At 52.2% G+C, this 21,196-nt stretch overlaps 6 protein-coding genes across 6 annotated transcripts; all 6 read right to left on the bottom strand.

The window, feature by feature from the left end:
- Nucleotides 1-2,815: 2,815 nt before the first annotated feature.
- On the bottom strand, nt 2,816-7,128 carry J4E86_004744 (uncharacterized protein; the record flags this gene model as incomplete). The annotated part of the gene is made up of 7 exons (XM_051445281.1): nt 2,816-3,499; nt 3,560-3,712; nt 3,768-3,918; nt 3,972-4,642; nt 4,695-6,154; nt 6,206-6,854; nt 6,907-7,128. The coding sequence occupies 7 exons, from the start codon at nt 7,126-7,128 to the stop codon at nt 2,816-2,818; spliced, it is 3,990 nt and encodes a 1,329-aa protein (XP_051303378.1).
- Nucleotides 7,129-9,597: 2,469 nt separating this feature from the next.
- Nucleotides 9,598-10,117, bottom strand: J4E86_004743 (uncharacterized protein; the record flags this gene model as incomplete). The annotated part of the gene is made up of 3 exons (XM_051445280.1): nt 9,598-9,615; nt 9,725-10,028; nt 10,083-10,117. 3 exons carry the CDS (start codon nt 10,115-10,117, stop codon nt 9,598-9,600), a joined length of 357 nt encoding a protein of 118 aa, XP_051303377.1.
- A 171-nt stretch (nt 10,118-10,288) lies between these two features.
- J4E86_004742 (uncharacterized protein) lies at nt 10,289-12,921 on the bottom strand (the record flags this gene model as incomplete). The annotated part of the gene is made up of 2 exons (XM_051445279.1): nt 10,289-12,350; nt 12,413-12,921. The coding sequence occupies 2 exons, from the start codon at nt 12,919-12,921 to the stop codon at nt 10,289-10,291; spliced, it is 2,571 nt and encodes an 856-aa protein (XP_051303376.1).
- A 681-nt stretch (nt 12,922-13,602) lies between these two features.
- On the bottom strand, nt 13,603-15,029 carry J4E86_004741 (uncharacterized protein; the record flags this gene model as incomplete). The annotated part of the gene is made up of 4 exons (XM_051445278.1): nt 13,603-13,989; nt 14,238-14,597; nt 14,659-14,884; nt 14,935-15,029. The coding sequence occupies 4 exons, from the start codon at nt 15,027-15,029 to the stop codon at nt 13,603-13,605; spliced, it is 1,068 nt and encodes a 355-aa protein (XP_051303375.1).
- Nucleotides 15,030-16,392: 1,363 nt separating this feature from the next.
- On the bottom strand, nt 16,393-18,393 carry J4E86_004740 (uncharacterized protein; the record flags this gene model as incomplete). Its single annotated transcript, XM_051445277.1, has 1 exon — nt 16,393-18,393. One exon carries the CDS (start codon nt 18,391-18,393, stop codon nt 16,393-16,395), a length of 2,001 nt encoding a protein of 666 aa, XP_051303374.1.
- Nucleotides 18,394-20,504: 2,111 nt separating this feature from the next.
- On the bottom strand, nt 20,505-20,965 carry J4E86_004739 (uncharacterized protein; the record flags this gene model as incomplete). Its single annotated transcript, XM_051445276.1, has 2 exons — nt 20,505-20,526; nt 20,631-20,965. The coding sequence occupies 2 exons, from the start codon at nt 20,963-20,965 to the stop codon at nt 20,505-20,507; spliced, it is 357 nt and encodes a 118-aa protein (XP_051303373.1).
- Nucleotides 20,966-21,196: the final 231 nt, after the last annotated feature.

Here is a 21,196-nt window from a genome sequence, read left to right as displayed (position 1 = left end):
GCTCGGCACCATGTAACTGTACTCGACTCACACGCTGGGCCGAGTCTTGAGGAAGACACCACTTTGGCTTCCCACAGAGCTCCAATCAGTCGCACTCCCCAATGTCGGCTTGCCCTTGGGATGGAGGCGTCATGTGTAGCAGGGCTGGTTGTGTGTGCGGTCGCTATATCCACCAATGACGAAATCGTGAGCCGATAGCACAGCGTCGACGATTGGGACAGGTCGTTTCGTGCTCCGTATCTTCGGCCTGTCATTGACGCGGACCGGATGGTTAGCTGGGAGGAATGATGAGAGCCAAGGCCCATTTGCACACCCCGCTGACACGCGCGCTGGTGGAAGGTGCTGTAGGATGTGGGCGCATCATGGGTGCTTGCTGGCAATGTCGTCATAGGAAGCCCGCCCTAGCGCAGACGCTAGAGGCCGTAAGCGAGCTGTCATTGGCGCAGCCCCCAAGCGGTACCTGGCGACAGTGAAGGCCATGCAGGATGATGTAGGAGCGGTCAAGCATGCAGATGATTTGCCGCCCGGGATATTGACCATGCTGCACACCAGCCATTGTTGCAGTGCGTTATACCAGCGGGCAGAACGCTGTGTTGGGCGTTCAGCGCGCGTCGTGGCTTGGGGCCTTTGTCTGAATGCAAGCGCGAGCACGAGTGGCAATGGGCAGAAAGCATGCACTCGGAACCTGCCATCTCACCGCTGCATGCCTGGTCGACGTGAGTGGTTAGGTGTTGGGACAAAAGGGCCGCCTTGCATCTCAAGCGCACGGAGCTGCTTTGCAAACCCCCTCACTGTGTTCGTGGCTCCGCGGGGCCTGGTCATGCAGGGCAAGATCTGTTGGAGCAGCGCCATCCCGCTCAACATCGAGCTTGCAGCCTGCACTATCAAAGTCACTTGAGCGTCAGGCCTCCACTTCGCTGCGTCTGCCTCTGCCGCCACTCTGCGTGTGCAGCTGTCGGCGGGAGTGGTACCCTACTCGAGTGGCCGGTGAATCGAGTGCAGCATCTGACGCCGCGCTGTGCATCGCATCAGCATCAGAACAGCAGGCCAAAAAGAAGTGGACGTGACCCATCCCCAGCGCTATCTGCTGTCGCAAAGGTCGTAGGGTGTCGGCAGCCGCTCGCTCGGCATTTGGACATTGGACCCTGCATTCGCAAGCCATGCCAGATCACCGAAGTTTATTAGCCGTTGTCTGTGAGCATCCTGCGCCCACCTGCGCCCACCTACGCCCACCGCCAAGCCATTTGGGTACTCGATAAGCTCTAGGGTGGATTGTTTTTTATTTCCGAGATCGCACACTAGCTTTGCAATACGAGCAATAGCACAAGGCGTGTGGAGAAGCAAAGCCGGCTCTCCAGATACCTGCGGCTTTGCAGACAATCTATGTGCAACAGCATCCCATAGTTCTGGAGATCTTCAGTAAGCGTTCCCCGCGATCTTCATATGAGCCAGATATGCGGCTCTGCGAGATCGATCAGCAGCGTGTGATTGTCAGGCACACGTGTTGGACACGTTCACGACGAAAGCTGCGCAGCACCGAATTGGCTGCGCAAACCATCTCCGCCGAGGCTTGTGTGCAGCTAGTGCTCAACAACCGCTCCATAGCCACGTAGCGCACGAACAAACTCCTGCTAGATCCGGGCAGCAGGTGAACCGAACAGCGCCTAAACCAGCGACAAAAAGCCAGCAGTAAAACCGCAAAACAAAAGCAGTCGGCGAGGCAGCGAATCAAGTGCTCCCGACGCTCTGGTACATTAACCACCAGGTCCATTTGCTAGCAAAAACACTAGTCACGGGCAGCGGTGCAATTGCGCGCTACAGCCAATGGAAACGTGGTGAGCCAAGAGAGCGCTACGACTCGGCAAGCCGCACTTACGAGTTCTCAACCCGCCCGATGTAACGTTCATCGAAACTGCGGGAGTAACGCGGGCTGTCAGGCTGTCAATCTTGGGGGTGGCTGCGCAAGGCACGTCTGTGCCATAACAAAGTTTGACCTGGAGATTCTGCATGTCCGATTTCTATCGCATGATCTCCAGAAAGTTCCCGCCCTCCTAACGGACAAGGTACATGATCAACACTGTCAAGCCAAGGAATTGGGTACGAAAAGCAAACACTTTCCCCTTCGAGAGTCACGAGAGACCAGGGACACGAGAATTGTGATGTGGTTCGCAGATCAAAATCTTTTTCTTTCCTAATCTGATTATGCGGCATTACAGCCGTTACTACAGCCCTATCTCCCCTTTATGCGCCCGAAAGGACGCGCAATGCCAATGCTTCGAACTTGCTGGTGGGGTACTTCTGACAGTTGACTCGAGTCGAAATCCACGTTTTCATTCTTTGACCGGCTTCAAGGAGAATCATCGGACGACCAGGATGTGATCAGATGCACATGATCTCCCCGAGCACGTGCATACTGCATGAGGAAAGCTGCATTCTCCTTTCTGCCAGGACATCGCATGGGTCTTCGCATCTCGGGGCCTGAACGGGTCAGGTTATGCATTGGCATTGAAAGCCCTGCCAATGAAGTGAGGCTGCATGGTCGCCGAGCACCACCAGCATCTAACTTCCTGTCGCTACCCTATGATGTATCCCTATCTTTCAGAAAAGTTTCCGGTACTGTGGTTGAGTGTCTAAGCGTATCTGCATGACTTCTTTCTTGCAGACTGACTTGACCTTTCGAGCAAGTGGTGCAGCTGTGCGCTGTCAATGCTTCGTCTCTAAAAGGAAGGAAGGCGCGGGTGTCTTCCCGACATGTCGAGGCTCTATCGATGTTGAAATGACGGTGGTCGTGATGGAGCATTCGTCTCTGAGCATTTCATCGAGTGACGTGCTCAACGACCGTCCGTTCACTGTCATGGAGGCGCGAATTTGAAAGCCCCGGTCGTGCCAAGGTAGCCTGTCTCGCGTTGCTCATACTGTGAGCATTGTTTGCCCTGTTCGAGTCGGCCTCATCCAGAGAACCGGGCTTCTTTGTTGTGAGAGAGTCTGTTTCTTGTTCATGGGCCAATTTCTCAATGTTTGCCTCGGTCAGAGGCATCGATGGTTCGTTGTGTGGCCCCTGAGAGCTGTTGTGACGGATGAGCTGTGGCCCGACTAGCGAAAGCAGTTTTTCGTCGCGCAATTTCGTGTCTCTTTCCTCAGCGTGAATACGCCGCATAGCCCTCTCACCCTCGTTCTCGTTGGACCTTGTGAATGCTGCATCGCTCTGGTAGTGGAGGCGGTCAAGTTCAGCGGTCAATGCCTGCGCCGTTGTTTCAGATTCAACCGACAAGTCTGCCGTTCGCGGGTGATCTTTTGCCCTAGAGCCCACCTTGGAGCTTGGGGTTGCGACGCCATGTCGATCATTGTCGTTTGTGGGTGGCTTGCTTTTTGCCGTCTTTCGCCGGCCTTCGAGTGCCCACTTCACAAGCATCTTCTGATTGTTAGCGGACCCACCAGTTGGCTTGGGGAAACCTACCTTCTCCAGCAGCTTCCCTTTGACTGGCTTGGCGAGATAGTCCTACTGAGTCTTAGCATCTCCTATATCACGAATCCGAAGACGTGCCTGGTGAAAACTTACATCCATACCACACGATACACACTTCTCCTTGTCGCCCTGAATCGCGCTAGCCGTCATGGCAACGATCGGGACACCTCGAATTTCGGGCATATTGCGCCACGGCGATTCTGTCCTGATTGCGTGGGTAGCGGAGTAACCGTCTCGAATAGGCATCTGCATTTTCTGTCAGCAAGCAACACGTGCAAGATCTCGTACGAAGCTGCCTCACTTGAACGTCCATCAGGATGATATCCGGGCGTGGGTGCGAAGGGCCGAACTCCTGCATTAGATACTCCAAAGCTTCTTGGCCGTTCCACACTGCATTGACCGAGAAGTGAAGCTTCTTGATTGTCTTGAGCGCGATTTGCTGGTTGATGTGACTGGTCGTTTGTTAATCACCTTTTCCATGAGAACATGCTCAAGCGCAACTTACTTGTCCTCGACAACGAGAACGTGAATCTCCTGTCTTTCATTGTCGGGAAGGCTCATCAGATGATCCGGAATTGCTGATTTGAGCAACGGGTATGATGAATTCCCATTAGGAAGTTGCGGTGTCAACGGCGGTGTATGGCCTTCCGAGCTGCCACAAGAGACTGACATGTCGCTCTGAAGTCGATCCGGAATTGACTCTAGATGAACCAAGGGTGATTCTCCATCTTGCGAGGGTGCACGAGTAAATGGTATCCAGAAAGTAGCAGTAGTGCCCTGCCCCAGCTTCGAGTCCAGCCATATCTGACCTTTCATGAGCTCAACAAGGTTCTTGCTGATGGTTAGACCCAGGCCAGTTCCGCCGAATCGTCGAGCCGTGGACGAATCTGCCTGACTAAAGGGCTGGAATAATCGCTTGCGGACCTCTTCTTCTATACCAATCCCAGTGTCCTCAACGTTGAAGTTGACCGTGACCATATCTTTTGATTCGTGGCTGATGGAGACGGCAAGTCTTACAGTACCCACCGAGGTGAACTTGATGCTGTTGGTTAGCACATTGGTGAGAATTTGCCGTAATCTGCCTGGATCTCCCATTACGCGCAGGTCTGCCCCAACCTCATCTTGTATGGAACTCTGGTAATCCAGACCCTTCCTCTGTGCAGCAAAAGACATCATCTGAGCGGGTCAGTAAGGACAATGAGGTCATACGCTGTAGTCTGCGACATACCTTGTTCACGTCTCGGAGGACGACGCTGAGACTGAACTGCACCTCCTCAACGTCAAGCCGTCCTGACTCAACTTTCGAAAAGTCCAAAATGTCGTTGATTACCGTCAAGAGACTGTTGGCGCTTCGATGAATGTTCTCGGCACATTCTTTCTGTTCCTCGTCCAGGTTCATATCGAAGAGGAGTTCAGACATGCCAATTACGCCAGCAATAGGTGTTCGGATCTCGTGTGACATGTTAGCCAAGAACTGCGACTTCATCCGACTTGCTTCTTTCGCTGCCGCTTCGTTGGCCAGGAGCCTCGAATTCTCCTTCTCTTGCTCCTTGAGTTGTTCTTCTCTTTCTCGCAGCTCGGTTATATCCATGGAAACACCGATCACACCATTCACAAAAGTATTGCCGTCGACGCCTGCAGTCCTGGAAGTGCTCATGAGCGGTACTAGACGGGTCCGGTAGTAGCGAGCTTCCGACATGTATCTGCCGTTCACGACCTCAGCTGATTGTTTTCCCTGTAGGATCTCCTGAATAGGTCCATGCCATCGCGCTCGATCATTGCCGCGCAACTCAAAGACATCGAAAACATTTTTTCCAACCAATTTGTCCTTGTTGGTTCGTTCGGTAGCGGCCATATCGCCTTCCAGGACCTTGACCTCATTGTTGCGATCAATAACCCAGAGGACGATTTTCGCGTGCTGGATGACCTGCTGCAATTGCTCTCTTGTTTGACGAGCCTCTTGACGAGCCAAGACAAGATCGTGGATATCTGTACATGTGCCGAACCACTTGACTATGCGTCCGGAGTCGTCGTAAAAGGGCAAAGCTCGTCCTAACATCCAGCGCCACTCTCCATCATAGCGCTGGCATCTGTATTCTGTGTTGTATTCTTCGCCTGTCTTGAGGGAGTGGAACCAACGTTGAGCAGTTGCTGCCATGTCATCTGGATGGAACGGTAGGCGCCAGCCTTCGCCTATTGATTGATCGACTGTCAACCCTGTGTAGTCATACCACCGTTGAGAGAACCAGTCGTGGAGCCCATCAGGCGTAGTCGTCCATACCATGACCGGCATGAAGTTTGCAATATACTCAAACTGCTTCTCGTTCTCTTCAATCTGGGCGGCAATTTGCTTGGTATACTCGGTGATATCCTTGAAGATCACTATACCACCAAGGAAATCCCCAGTCTCTTCGTGGAATACAGGCTCGCCGTTGATCTCATATACAATTCGAGTACCTGTGAGCGGATGTCGCATACCGATGCGCCGTCCTCCGACTCTCTCTCGTGTACGGCAGACCTCAATAATGGGGAACTCATCGAGGTTGAGAAGGCGCTGGAAATCTTCGGTCCAACAGTTGAACTGGCTGAGAAAATCTAGCTGATCTCCGGGCGCATAGGTGGAATCTTTCGAAAGTAGCCGCAGGAGGGCTTTGTTTGGAATTCCGAAGCTTTGGTCTTTCCACATTGCTGTAAAAGAGTCAGTCGGAGAACCTCAGGTAGGTGTGGAATCATACATACCGTATGCGGGCATGGTAATAGAGTTCAGGATAGCATCCTTGAGTTGTGTTGCCTTTTGGAATATAGAGGCTGAATTTGCAATGTCGGCCTTGCCCCTAGTAGGAGGACCTCGGGGTGGAAATTCTGGCTGCTGTAGAGTAGGCGTAACGGCTTTCGAAGTCGAATTCGAACTGCTTCCCGAACGCCGGCCTGAGGAAGAGCTCGACGAACCCGAACTTCGTGACTTGTCGAGGCGAGCTCCTGTGTTTGTACGAGTGACTATACGACTGGTGGGTGGTGGCGCACTATCAGCAGCTACTGCACTTGTGAAAGTCAGCGTGTAGTATTGATTATCATCAATGCTCCAGATGGATATGATGCAAGATGCCTGCATTGCATTTTCGTAATCTTTCTTCCTTTCTTCCTTTTTCAAAGTGCCGTCGGGATCCAAAGAAAGCGGCGCAATGACCACCTCTACTGATACGTCGCGTACCATTGTTCGCGCAAGGTTTGTACTGCTCAGGCGCGGCAATGGTTTTGTTGACTTGGGTTCTCCTCGAGATGGCATAGTCGCTGCGGTCGGTGTAGTATGGCCGCTGCCCATATGAGAATCTCCATCTTCGTCTAAGCTGCTTGCTATTGAGTCGTCGATTACGCAATCCAGAAAGCTCTACAAAAGTTAAATGATTAATCCATGTGCAAATGCATGGGCTAAAACGAACCTCCCATGTGATCAGAATTGGAGAGCCGTTCTGTAGAATATCTACACCAAGATCACCCATAGTCTTGTCCTGCAACGCTTCCGCTATTGAAAGATCATGATCACCTTCCAAGTCAATACCAAAAAGGCGACCCATGGCCTCGTTTGCAAGCACTACGGTCTTCTGGGCAGATAAGACAAGAACCGGTACTGGCAAGTACTGAAGCGCAGTAAATGCAGCCATGGTGGCTGACGGCTCTGTGAGATGGATTGACATTGAGTCGCTACGAATCGAGCTGGGAGACGCAGATCTGGAGCGAGAGCGCTCTCCCATAGGAAAGTAGCCGCCATCGCCGCTGTCGGTCTCTGTCATCATGATCACGGTGGTGTGGTGGCGCGAGTATTATGGCCGCGTAGGGTTGTGATGCGACTCGTGTATCCGCGAACCGTGGCGACCGCCGAAGATAGAGCCGATTCCGAGCGCCTCAACCAGACCAGTCAACAACATGGAGTAAACGCCGTATCCAGATCATAAGAAGTTTCGCGCGCAGCCGTATTCGAGATCGGGAGAGAGAAGTGCGAGTTTGCGGCGTGGAAAGATGTTGGGCGGTGTTTGTCGACGCGCTTCGGTGATCGCTATACGAGGGGTCGATCGGTAAGTCTAGACCCTGACAGACGCTACCAAGGTAATAACTACCGATGCTGCGAAAAGTGAATCGAGAGAGGCGACAGGCACACAAAGGCACCACCAGGAAAACGTATGAGTGAAGGTCAGAGATGTCGCGAAGTTCTAGAATCACGCTTCCGGGATGCCGGGTGCTATAGCAATGACGCAAATTTGGCAGGTGAAAGAAGTCGACGCACCTTTGAGACGGCGCGCGTCCGTAGCGGCCATGGGGAATATGCCCGAGCTCTGCCATTCGACGGAACATGGTTGTCGGTTGTTTGGCGCGAGATCTGGGGGGTCGATTCCTTTGGCTGATGCGACGTCGATCATTGTGGGCTGAACACTGTTCGGTTAAGGGTCTCCAGGCTACCTGGGTAGGTACCTAGGTACTTCCCCGTCTTGCCTGTATCTTGGACTGGGCATTACATCGTGTGTATTGAACATGTCGACGATTTGGTCTGATAATGATCTCCACTAATTTTAATGGTCTTCTGTTGAGGTTGAGCATAATCGACCGGCGGTCTAGAATGCCGCCCTCTGCAAACGCGATTGACAAGCCATGCACGGCAATCGAGAAATTCCCATGACTACGATGCAAATGTACCTCTTCCGGGATCACGACATTTCACGCACATGTGGAATTGGTACTGAAACAGGCATCCGCACACGGCGCTCCCGTGTCATTTTATCAGGGCGATGTCCTGTCAAGAAGCCCGAGCTGCTTCCAGATACGCTGTTGTAGGCGTTGCGCTTACATAATCCCGATGATGGTGATGTTGAAGCCCAGGACGACAACTGTCTTTCTACTAGGCAGCTACATCGACACCTGCGACTCTCAGCGATACCCCCTTCACACATCGTAGTGCACGACACAACAACACGATCCTGCCCAAGCCTTACAGATGTTCTTCTTCGGGCTCGGCGGACTGTTTACAGGTATTACATGTGAAGTCGCATCTGATAGATTCGCTCGCTAACACGCGCAGTCGCGGTCCTCCTCGTCAACGCCATAGCGATTCTCTCCGAAGACCGCTTCCTCGCACGCAGTACGTTTACCAGGTCCTCATGACCCGCCGCGACCTTTGCGCATCTACGCATCCACTGGCACACGCGAATTACAATTGAGCATCCGACTGACCAGGACATAGTTGGCTGGACAGCATCTGCAGCAGAACCCGGTTTCGGCGGCCCTCGCGACGATGCCAGTATAAAGGCGCGACTGATCAACCTCGTATCCTCCGTACGGACGCTCATGAGGTGTACGTGTACCCCTCCATACCCACGTCCCTTAGAGGGGTGGAAGACAAAGCCAGGACACATTTGCTGACACAATGCAGTACCGTTGATGTTAATCAACACCCTCATGATAATCTATCTACTGGTCCTCGGCTGAGCGCGGCGCATACACGTTACGAACCAAATCCCGACGATTTCGATTAGCATATACACGGCGCAGGAATGGGCGTACGCAAGCGTTTGGCAGTGCACGCTACAAAAGGTTGACTTTATATGATGGAGTTCATGGGGTCAAGTACTACATTGAAGAGCATTTGATATCCCTGCGTGAAGCGAGCCACTTGGGACAGGAAATGGAGGAGAGCACACCCTGATGCGATTGAGCGGGGCTGTTGAATCATAAGATACCACGTCATCCTCCCTTTGGAGTATGCAGAATTGAATCTCACAAATCGCTTTGTCGTTGGATACATGGCCAATGTGATCCGTATAAGCAAACTGGTCAGACGTATGGAAGTGAGAGAATGGAAATGAAGACACATGGAGACTATGTGTAGTTTCAATAAAGAGAAGCGAATATATGCTCCGAGTGTCGCGAATCATGTTGCAATCTACGATCTCTGAGTCTCTAGAGAAGAGTGTAGAACTCGCTTCCCGCCATAGCAATAAACTACCAAAGGGCGAGGTCGTTGTACTCAAATACTACCTCGATTTCTCGATTTCCAGCACAGCGACGAATCCACGCAGATATTTCCTTTTCCGAGTGAAGAGCCCACACGTTTTTCTTGTCCCAAGCAACGCAGCCATGGATCACAACGCGCTCGAGGCCTATCATTGTTTCCAAAACCCAAAGGGCCGCCGATGTACTGCTCTGCACTATATGCATATCAGCCACCGGGATAAACCCACTGGTGAACTCGAAAGATCCTCTACAGACCCTGAACGTGGTTATTGCATCTCTTTGCGCGTTGCTGAGTTTGTTGACGAATATGCCGATATCCTTGGGCAACATCTGGAAAGCATTGAGCTTGAAGGGTAGGAGGCGTGTCTCAGCATGGATCTGACGGCTGACGGCGAGGAGCCACAGATCCGCGGGGAGAGGTAGGCAGCGAATAACATCTATCTCGTAAGGCCCCGAGAACTTGGGGATTTTGGTGTGGCGAAGGGCGTAGGCATAGATTTGGTTGCGGATCTCGACCGGGAGACGCAGAAAGGCCAACTCTCGCTGGTTGCGCGTGGCGCTGCAGCGATATTAGTTATAATTTGGGCAGCGCGAAACTTCCGTAATAACTTACATGACGGCTGCTTCTTGAGCAACTCGAGCGTCCATCGTGGTGTTCCATACGCGATTCAAGCTTCGTGACGAGCAAAACAGAAGGAGCGTCGAAGGTGGTTTCCAAGGTTACGACAACAGTCCAATCGGGCTAGTGAGAGCAAACAGTCCTCTGATGTCATCCATGGATTGCTTCGCAATATCGGAAGGCGCGCCTCTTCTCTCACTTCAAACGACCTTCACCTCTTTAGCCACGGCAGCGCAAAGCTCGACCGTCACTCCCGCCCCAGAGAGCACATGTATCCAAAGCCTCTGTGTATCACTCAAACGGTCGTTCTCACTTTTCACCTCTGCGAACTTGACTTCGCCCTTCTTCCCCTCTTCTTCTGCAACTCGCCAAAGAAACAAATCGGGTACACCGCCACCTCTCTGCCCATACTCTTGCGCCATGACTTTGCACACAGTTGCCAACGCCTCGCCGTCAAAGCAGCGAGCAATTTCAAGCAGGTCCACAACGTCGTATGTCCAGTCCAGACCTACAACGCAAGTCCGACGCTCATGGTGGTCGTCGTAGATTCTCTGGATGATGGCGGGTGCGTCGCCGTTTGATATCTCATTCAACCTCGCGTTGATCTCGGATATCCGAGACGGATAGAAGGCGTCGGTATGTAGGTCCAACGGACAGGTCTGGTACGGAGTCTGGAAGACGTTGGGTACGTACGTGAATAGGACGTTGTAGAACAAGTATGCGAAAAGCGTGCGCACGATACCACCTTCAGCGTGATAGCCTTTCCAGCCTTGGTTGCGGTAATGCGAAAGACACATTGCTTCGACCGAGCATTCGCCGTCCTCACGCGGATCAATCCATATTGTCTTCCCACCCCGTCGGCCCGATTTCGCATGTGGTGAGCTATTCCGTCTCGACAGTGAGGGTCTTTCGCGTTCGATGCGCGTTCCCTCCATAACAACTTCGATCGGCTTAGTCAAGCGGACATGTGAGAAGTCGTGTTGCAATCGTTTAACAAATTTCAGAGACAATTCAAGTTTGGTGATACGCTTCTGCAAATCATAGTGATAGATAATATGCACAAGGTTATCCTGCAACCCGTCTTCACAGGTCTGCAAAGCAATAAGCTTCCAATGCCTCTTTTGTTTCTCTGCGCTTCTGTTCTCCGCATCGGTCAAGGCGGCCATGTAGTGTTCTTCAAGCAATGCTTTGCGCTGGTACCAAGCTCCTCTACGAGAATGATGGAACAGTCGCTGCTGCAGCAGTTCATTCAAGAGTTCGTGCTCGCGCCTATGCTCCTTCCGTCGTCTGAGTATGTCAAGTGTCTTGTGAATGATGCGCGTGTATACCCAAGCTGGTGAAAGACGACGAAGGTATGACCCTTCGCCACTGTGGTAGACGCTGTCCTCTTTTCGCTGCTCTTCTTGAACAAGCACGTGCCAGCGCGGATATACCTCCTCAAAGGTATCCAAAATTTCTTGATATCCTTTCTCCGTTGGTCTTCCGTTGAACTCCAAGATGCTATCTATCCGGTACTGCGTTCGGATAGAAGCCTCATACTCGAGCAGTAGGGACCGAGAGGCGAAGATGTTCGCAGATCGAGAGACAATGTACTCTGGAAAGTTCCAACGCGCAATCTTCGCCAAGATGATGGTTGTCAATGACTTCTCGGTCCACTCGGTAGAGCGGTAAAAGACAAGATGGACACGTTCGAAGAGCTTCAAAGTGGCCAGGGAGAGTCGTATACAAGGGCCCGTTTCTTGCATGATCCTTCGTGTGAAGTGCGCATCGCGATTTGCATCATCCGAGAGATCGCCTTCGGGCTCCAGCTCGACATCGGGCGTTTCTGGTCGGGATCTGGATACAGAGGATGCTCGCGACATCTCCGAGTCCGAACGGGTCAAACCAACGTGGCCAAGACCGGCCTGTCGCTGACTTGTGCGTCTTAGAGCCTTCAGAAGCTCACCCTTGTTCTTTCCCTTGACCTTGGCATCCTTTGCAAGAGCCTTCAGTTCATCGAGTTTCAGCAAGGATGATGCTTCCTCGAGTGTGCTTATCTCCTCCTCGGATCGATCCGCGAACGTGAATGTGTTGCCCAGTGTTGTGCCTGCTGGTGCCTCTAGTTCGCCCGGATGTGACTCGACTTCGGAGGAGGAGGCCGGCAGGTCATATGTACGTTGCAGTATTTCGGCTGCTGCGTCAAGGTCTGAGATGTCGCTGTGGTAGCCCAGGTTCTTTATGCGATGCCATGCGGAGGTCTTGCGAAGGAAAAGGCGTACGTATCTATGTAAGGAATCGCAGTTAGTAGGATTCTAGTACTAATTTTATCAAAGATTTGAGCTTACAGATATTGCGCTTCATAGCCTATCTCTCTCCACATTCGAAAGACTTCTGTTTCGGCCTCATCAAAGAGGTGGCCTTCCTCGTCCAGCACAGTATCCAGCGCGAGGTTGAATGCGTCGACATAGAGCGAGCTCTTTCCTCGAATCCATGATCGCTTTTCCAAGCGCTCATCTGTCCCGACTGTCTTGCTTTCTTCCTCCGCCTTATACGCTTCATATGCTTTGATGGCGTCATCGCCTGTGTCGACTTGTGGTAGCGCACTCTCGAGATCTGTTTTGTGCTCTTTCTCTTCCTCTTTGATCACAGTGCCATCAGTCTCGTCATCAGAGTCAAGCACTTCGCGCTTCACAGTCTTGCGTGGTGTTGGTGGTGGTTTCTTGGGGCTATTGCCCGTCTTCTGGCGCTTGACCGGTCGATCTTGCTCGCCATCGAAGTTGGTGGATTTAGGATGCTTGATGAATCGGGTTATCATTTGATTGTGTACGGAAGGGCTCCGAGGATTGAGCGCCATTGCGATGTCGCAGTAAGCTGCGGAGCGGCGCCTCGAACCAATGCAAGTAGCACTCGCCACAGGCCAGGGCGACGCGCCATATCGCGCTGTCACGAGGCACTAACCCCAGCGGAACTTAGCGTGATCAGACCTCTGACGTCATCCCGTTGCCCTTTCGATCTTTGAGTGAAGGACTTCCGCCAGGTTCAATGGGCCTGAAAGATGCTTAATCGCCGAGGAAAGACATTTACATCAGAATTTACGGTAATACGAAGGCACTTGCACAGGACCTCCGGACGACTAAGAGTAAACCTCTACCCATTCTACAAACGTCTAAACGCCTTCCTGGGAAGTGGTCTAGGTGAAGATACCGCAGCCACAATCGACAGCTCTCAATACTTGCCTAACGCGGTAACGTCTCTTCCAGGTTGAGATGAGTTGCGACAGTGATGTACGTGTGAAATCCGACCCCCTAAAACCTACGGCAGAGAGAACTCATCTATAAAAGCGGTGTGCACCAAGAAGAATAGCAACGCTAGAGGAACGGGTGGAGAGTAGAGGGTGAAGGATATCCTACCGCAATCAACGGCTTACGATATTGCTTGATTGGGTATCGTCTGGCTCGAGATGAGACGAAATTTGACATATTCAACAGACCCGACGAAGCGCGTCAACTAACAACAGTCCCACAAGTTGGCATCATCATCTTCCTGCCTGCGCCTCCGGACCTTCACACCGAACTACTCTCGACTGCGCCAACTCCAACCTACTCCCCATCCATTGGTCGCTCTGAATCTCTACTTCGGTATCAATGTGTACGCCCATATAGGCTACGCCATTCATTCCCTTCCGACTACTCCCCGCTTCCAGATCTTTCCTGTCGTCGCTCCTTTGGATATCCTCTCTTTCCACGAAGGGGTTCTCGCTTCCTAGTACTCTCTGCCCAGGTGCATGTATCGATGTAATGCCAGATTTGATATCGTAAGCGAGCTCGACGTCGTGTGAGCTGAGGTTTGTAAAGGTGCGGGCACGGCTCTGGCGCTTGCTTCTAGACAGATTACCGTATCCATACGAGCTCTGGCCAGGCATCTGTGATTGGCTGGTGGCATAATAGCTTGTGTGCTCACGAAGGAAACGTATGTGTTCGCGGAGAAGAGGCCAGATGCTGGGGAGATTGGCTACGTAGACGGCAACGGATGCCTCACGGGTATACCACAGCATGTACGTGGTGGAGTATACGTCCGATAGATTGTAAACTTTTGTCAATATTGCTGCGACGATCTTATCGGTCATGTCAGTAAGAAGAAACCGTGAGTTGACAGGAGGGAGGAACGTACAACGAAGATACCCATGCTGAATAGTATGCCCAGCACGACTTTCTGTTTCAGAGGAAGTGAAAGCGACATGATCATCGGTATCGGCACAGCGATGATGAGGACATCGCTGCTTATGTTGAAAGTTGCCTGTACTATCGCAAAGTGCTCAAGAGTCGTGCATTGCGGATTTGGAGGCGGCACTGCCCAGTATCCTACGAATGGGCGACATGCACTGAAGAAAGTAATCTGGACAGCGAACCAGCCGATAACGACCCATAGTGCAGCCACTTTGATCCACTTCATGTTCGTTGTTCCGGTCAGCATACGAGCAAACATGAACAGCATACAGGCTTTCAAGGACCATATAACGTTGAGCATACACTACTACGTGTTAGTTGTGCGTCATAGTATGGTTTTAATGCCTCGTGGTCTGTTGACTTACTTGCTCGGAAACGACGACGATCTTCGATCCTTTGATTCGCTCATCGATCTCTCCTTGAGTGAACGTAGAGAACAGCTCTGGTGGAAAGAGGTTACTTCCACCTCCCGTTGCGATTGTGTTCAAGCATACAATCAGCCCAGTGTAGAAGGTTGGTACGGCTGTTACCATGATCCAATCATCTGCTGCAAAGGCGTTTAGGCTTCCGACTCGATGCCATCGCGCGTATCTGTAGTTAAGAGTGAGCACGGCGATATGGTTTGGCTAGGTATTACTAACGTGCGGAGTAAGATCATGACCATGCCGATGCCGTACAATATCCATGATTGCACAGACAGTTGCTGCGGGAAGCCGGACAGGTTGCTCTCGGCCATGATCGAGATAATGATAGTACCACCTGAAAGTCGTTCGGTCAAGGGTATTGTCCACGAGACCTTTTGTAGAGAAAACGAATGCTTGGAGGTATCAGTCGCATTTCCTACACCTGTAATGCTCCATGCTTTGGATTGTTAATAGCTCGATCCAAACATAGTGTCGAGATAAAAGGTTTAAAATTCTTGAAGTGAGATGACAGCCTTGGATAATAAAAATGGTAGACCGCGGGAAGTCTATTGCTTGGCCAAGATAGACATGGTTTCGCTGCACCTATCAAGACACCTAGACATTAGATCATGTCTGGATACGGTCCAAGAAACGGGACGGGTATCCTGAGACTATACCCACAAGAAACATCAATGAACATCTCCGTGAAGTTGTAATCGGTATCTTGGAATCCTTCGAGGTTCAATGGCGTGGATGGCCTGTGGCGACGATCACCATCAAAGTCGACCTAAATAGTTAGCATCACATGCCAGCCCATTCATGCTTCCAAGAAATGCCAACGGGAAGGCATGATTGGTGAGAATTGGCGCTGACAGCCAAGCTTGTCCCTGAACGAAGCGCGGGGTGCAACATTCAGCGTGATGGGGTCGACCGCTGGCGTGGGATGTAGGCGCTGTCCGAGGCGGACGCCTCCAGCCGCACGGTAGGTGTTGTCCGTATTGGTATCAGAGATCACAAGGATTCACGTGTAAGCGATGCTTGTGATAATCTTACTGACGGCAGGACGAGCGGTGAGTAACAACCTCAACAACGAGAGAAACACCGTATACCAAGGTTGTTGACAGAAACGTGTATTCAACACGTACTGCTTCGTCCAGAACACACTCAAAGGCTATTCGAACCACTCAAGCTGTATACCTAGGTATGAGCGCAGTAAGATTCCGGTAATAAGACATGAGTTGTCTTGCCGTATATGCGTCCATCTGCGGCAATATCCACACAGAGACGTTGAAGCGTGGAGGCGGGGAGGTGCGCGATAAGGGAAAAAGAAACCACGACGGAATGCGAATGTCATCCGCTAAGCGATCCCTGCCACTGCCGAATCCTACATTTCATAGATTTTAGAAACCAACCAAGTCTTGATTACAAGGGACCTATCTCAAAAGAAACATATATACATTCTCAAGATAAGAAAATATGCAGGTCCCAACAGACCCTCCGGCACCGTGAAACAGACAGCGGAGAAACCGGAACAGCTCCATAGGAGATCTGCATCCAGGTACCAAGCCACATCATGCAGGGAAGGACCGACCACGTACACCAGACCCAACGCCGAAAAACCGCTGAATGTAAACGCTAAACCGCTCAAAAAGCTCCATGTACAGGGAAGATACAATCCATGAGCGCAACACTCATCTAAAGCGCCCAACTGCCTTTCCTAACGGCAGTTCCACGCCCCCCAGCCATGAATTCATCTTCAGCCATGTGGGGGTGTTGCCTTGCCCATTCCTGGATATAGATGCGTAAGGCGCGCCAGCGCATGCATGTCTCCTCGGTAATCTGGGTGTCCTTCAAATTGCCGTCGTTGCCTAGACGAATGTAGCCACGGGATGAGGCGAGGTGATCGTCTTGCCTCAACTCGGAAATGGGAATGTGCGAAATCTTTGAAAGCTCTTCATCGAACGGACGTGCCATTGATGGATAACCAAGTGACAGGTAATTGTACACTTGGGTGACAAAGTTGTCACCGAATTCTTCTTCGATGGACTGCTCGACAGCGAGCTTCTCATCGATGCCCGAGAAGTCTGTTTGCCCAAAAGTGACGCCGGAGCTGGATGCCGGAGGCGTAGGTGGCAAGAGGCTTGTAGAGGGCGTTGGACAAGGCGACATGGGGTTTGGCTTCTCATTGTGGGGTGTGAGTAGACCGGCTGGCCCGCGTGGGGACTTGTCTCCACCGTTGACGCAAAATCCACCCCACAATCCGTGCGTGCTCGAAGCTCGGCTGTTGGCATTGGACCACAATGATGGTGTTGTACTTGTTTGCCTGCCGTTGCCTTTTCCACACCATAAGCTTTCTCCTGTTTCAGACGCGGCCTTGGACTGCTCAGAGAGATAGCACATAGCCGTCCGGACCGCATCGCATCCTTGAGTTGGGTCAAAACGAGATGGCTCCGGTGATGCACATCGCGGGAATTTGATGTCCTGTCCAAGCATGGGAGGTCGGGCTTCTTTGCGCTGACGCTCTAATTCGGGGTCTTTTCGCTCTTTCGCAAACTTCTTGGCCGTAGCAGCATCCAGAAAGCCGGCTGGGTTTCCAAATGGACTGAAAGCAGGCTTGACATACTCCTTCTGCTTCTGCTCCTCTTTACCGGCTTTCTGCTTCTCTTGATACTCACGCATGGCAATTAAATCCCAATTAACCTGCGTGAAGGACGGTTCTCGCTGCGGCTTCGCCTCAGTGACTGATGGCTCTGAGCCTTCTGTATCATGATCCACGTAATGAGCCACGGGTTCGTGGAAGTCGCTGTTCGGGAATGCGGCCAAGGCCTGTTCCCGAAGCTGTTTCTCTGCAGCCTTAGCAGCCAACTCAAGTAGGTAGCCAGCAGAACTGTCGTCAACACTTTCTCGTCGTCGAGTAGCTTCTTTGTACATAAACGAATGGTCTGAAATATAAGGTGGCGACTCGGTCGGCGATGGCGGTGCAGATGCTTCAGACTCGGAAGACTCAATCGGGTCTAAGTCAGGAACACGGAACGAGTGTTGCGAGCAGCTAAAGTACGACCGACGTCTACACGGTGAGGCGTTGCGTTGTATCTCCAAAAACAAAGGGTTCTGTTTGATATCAAAAGTCGGTGTGTTTGTTGGCGGTGTGGGAGGGATTCCCAGTATCCTTGCTTTCCGGGCACTTATTGCAGAGTCCGGGGTCGCCTCAGTCTTGTCGGACGGTTGTATTGCGGGAGTATCGTCCCCAGCCTTGCGATGTCTTTGGGCAGTTTCGATCAATTGCGGTCGAAATTTCTTGGTAGGCAGTTTTAGAGAAGCCCTGTACTGGCTACTGTAGCTTGAAGCCGCTTCCATAGGATCCGCTTTGAACTTCCCAGTGGGGGATGTTTGCTCTTCCCAGTCCTTGGCAAACTTCTGACGACTGCTTCGTGTGGTCGTCTCCAAGGGCTCGGGAGCAAAGCGACGGTTGGACTTCTTGGTAGTCTCAACGGGCTCGGGCGCAAACCTACGGCTAGACTTGGAACTTGATTTTGTCGTCTCTATTGGCTGTGGTGCAAACCTCCGTGGCTTCGGCCTCTCGGCCTGCTGTGCCGGAGCTTTGTCCTGCTCTGCCGCAGCCTTGTCCTTGGAGGACGAGACAGTTGTCTCGATGGGCTCGACCTTGAAACGCCTGGGAGGAGCTGCTGACGCCATCTTTAAGTATTTCCAGCACTTGAAGGGGGCTCCCTGATGCTATACTTATACAGGCAATCGGATATATGACTAACGGTATCTTCGCCAATCGCAAGACTATGCGGTCGCCCGGGTAGACTAGTGGCAGAGGCCTAGTATCTGGGGAGGTGCGGAACCGAAGCGGGGAATTTACTCGGAATATTTCGGAGGCATGTAACTGCGTAGGGGCGCTGTTGAGCGTGACAGCGACGTTGCGGACAATGCTCGGTGCAAAAGTAAGCACACGCAATCCCCGCTGGCGGTATGTTGTGGTGGAAGCGCTGGGATGGAGGGTGCAGCCGATGCTGGCTAGTTGGGGGCAGGGAATTGTCTACGGCGGTCGATTCGGAGGCGCGTAGGGCTCAAGGGCACTCGTGTAGTCTTGGAGCATGTCAGTCGCGTGCCATTTTGCTTCTGGCCGTCTCCCACGCCCGGGCTCAACTTACTGGACCCCGTATCGCAGTTCCCACACGGCCAAGGGTTTGTCGAAGTGCGGAAAGCGTCTGAAGGAGAGGTTGCCGAGAAACATGTGAATGGCACAATGTCTAGTAGCTGGCGCTGGCGTGTGTGGTGCAGGATGACGTATGGTGGAGCGACTGCTAGGGACAGCCCAGAGCTACCGCGGGGGTTTGCGGGTTTGGGTATGCGTGGGCGTGCACTGGTGGTGAGAGCCGTTGGTTATATCCAGGGCGGTCGCGGTCGTGTTCAGTCGTGGGCGCAGCTCGTTGGACGACAGGGTTGAGTTTCCAGCGTCTTGTTGAGGTTCGAGAGCTGGTCGGAGCGCCCTAGGACCAGCACTACCTGGGTATCGAAGCCCTTAAATTGTCTTATCAATGCGTGCACCGCTATTGACACACGAGATATCCCTTGGACTTGGACTAAATGGGCAGTGGCAGAAAGTTCTAGGGCTCCATGGCTGTCGACCAGCTGCCCGATAACCAGCCTCGTGGGCGGAGCGGTCAATCAGTGGAGTCAGCACTCTGCACCCGACCGCATCTTCGGCACGTTAATTCGTTCAAGGATGCACGGTGCGAACGTGCAGCAGCCGTGTGGGTCTGCGATGAGAACTAGACAATTCCATGTCGAGCATCGGGGATCGACAAATGGCATGCGCTACTCCACGACTCCAGACTCCACGCCCGCTTGCTGATCGAGAATGACTACAGCCTTTGGGGATTCCAGAAAGTCTGATCAGGCCTTTGCCTCGCAGTGAAAGCTGTGCGGCATTTTGTGTGGAAATTAATGCTTTATTTACGGAAACCCTAGCCACGTACTTGTCTCCGCTGAGAAGAGCCCACAGAAGGTCATGGCGGCATCATGTATTCCCGAATGCGGCCGCTGAGGCAGGAATCTTTTCATGTGTGCGTAGCCATCATGGCATAATTTATCACAATTCCACGACACAACTGCAGCATGCACATGCGCTTTCCGTTTACCGGTGTCGTGCTCAGAAGGCATACTTCGAGTTTAATCTGGCGCTGACCATCCGACGTTGTGAGGAGTAATCGGGCAGGTGCGGGCGATTTCGGGTGGCTTTTGCGGTTGACACATGCAGCATGAACGACGGTTACCGTAACCAAAATTAGACAAATCTACCATAACTCCCGGGCACTTCGTGAGGATACTCCTATCTTACTTTTGCTTTGTTCGCTCCGCTACGCCTATATCGCTTTCCATTTCACATTGACCATGCATCTGGCTGGGACCTCACGACTGCTTCTCTTGAAACTGAAACAATTCTTGGATACATCGACTAACACAGTTCTCTCAAACGCCAAAAGAAATACCTAGGTACTCAATAGTTCCGTTCGTTATACACAACATCGAAGGATGATCTGAATATCCATTCCAAAAGAGAGCGCGCCTGGACTCCAACCACCAACCACCAACCAACAAAAGCCTTCCAGTCTAATCATACCACACCAAACTATGGCGGCGAGATGTATCCATAAGCCGGCGCATACCCGCTCCAAGACTGTTCCACCAAATACCAGAGGGGCGAGCGATCCGGCACGACAAGGTGACTCGCTGGGTCTCCGCGGCAATGCTCGTACTGGGGGCTGAGGCGCAGCGGCGACTGCAGAAAAAAGTACTCAATAGGCAACGGCGTGGCAACTGGCATGCTGTGGGCAACCCAATAAAGAACACCCGGGTCGGGTGATCGGCTGCGAGCGCTGCCGCCGGCAGATGCTACTGGACTGTGGTCGATTGTGGCACACGGTTCGACGACCATGCTGTCGGACGTGGCAGCACAGTCTTGGGCCGTATCTGTGGGGTCTAGGTCTGAAGAATGGGTCGTGGTGCCGTCTGCATCTTGGAAAACTCTGATATCCTCATCGTGAGACACGGTCATCAAGTATGGTTCTTCGTCTGCATCAACGGCTGTCTCGTCGTCGCTCACTCCACCACCTCCTTCGTCGTCGCTGGCCTTCTCGCACCCTTCTCCGCAGTCGTAGCCACAATTCCTCCACTTGAATTGGGGCGGTCTATCAGACGATGGACTGTCCAGAGCCGGCTGGTGGGAGGGGTTGCTCGGATCATCGTGGTCGTACATTGTGGCGACAATAAGAAGATCGAGCAGTCTTTCCTGGAGGCATGTCAGTTCACCTTGTGTGGTATGGGCTCAAGCATTCAGTACCATCGTTGTCAAAAGCGAGGACGTAGCCGAAGTCGAATCGTTGCATACACATAGAGAAGTAGTGCATCTTACCTCGACAGCTCTGCGAGAAGGAATAGGGACAGCAAGCAATGGAAGATAGCTCTGTTTTCAACAGGACAGTAATCG

Source organism: Alternaria arbusti, assembly GCF_024043155.1.
Source record: "Alternaria arbusti strain BMP 1465 chromosome Unknown scaffold_5, whole genome shotgun sequence".
Lineage (NCBI taxonomy): Eukaryota > Fungi > Ascomycota > Dothideomycetes > Pleosporales > Pleosporaceae > Alternaria > Alternaria arbusti.
Note: the sequence above shows the minus strand (reverse complement) of the source record. Positions and strands in the feature narration are given on the sequence as shown.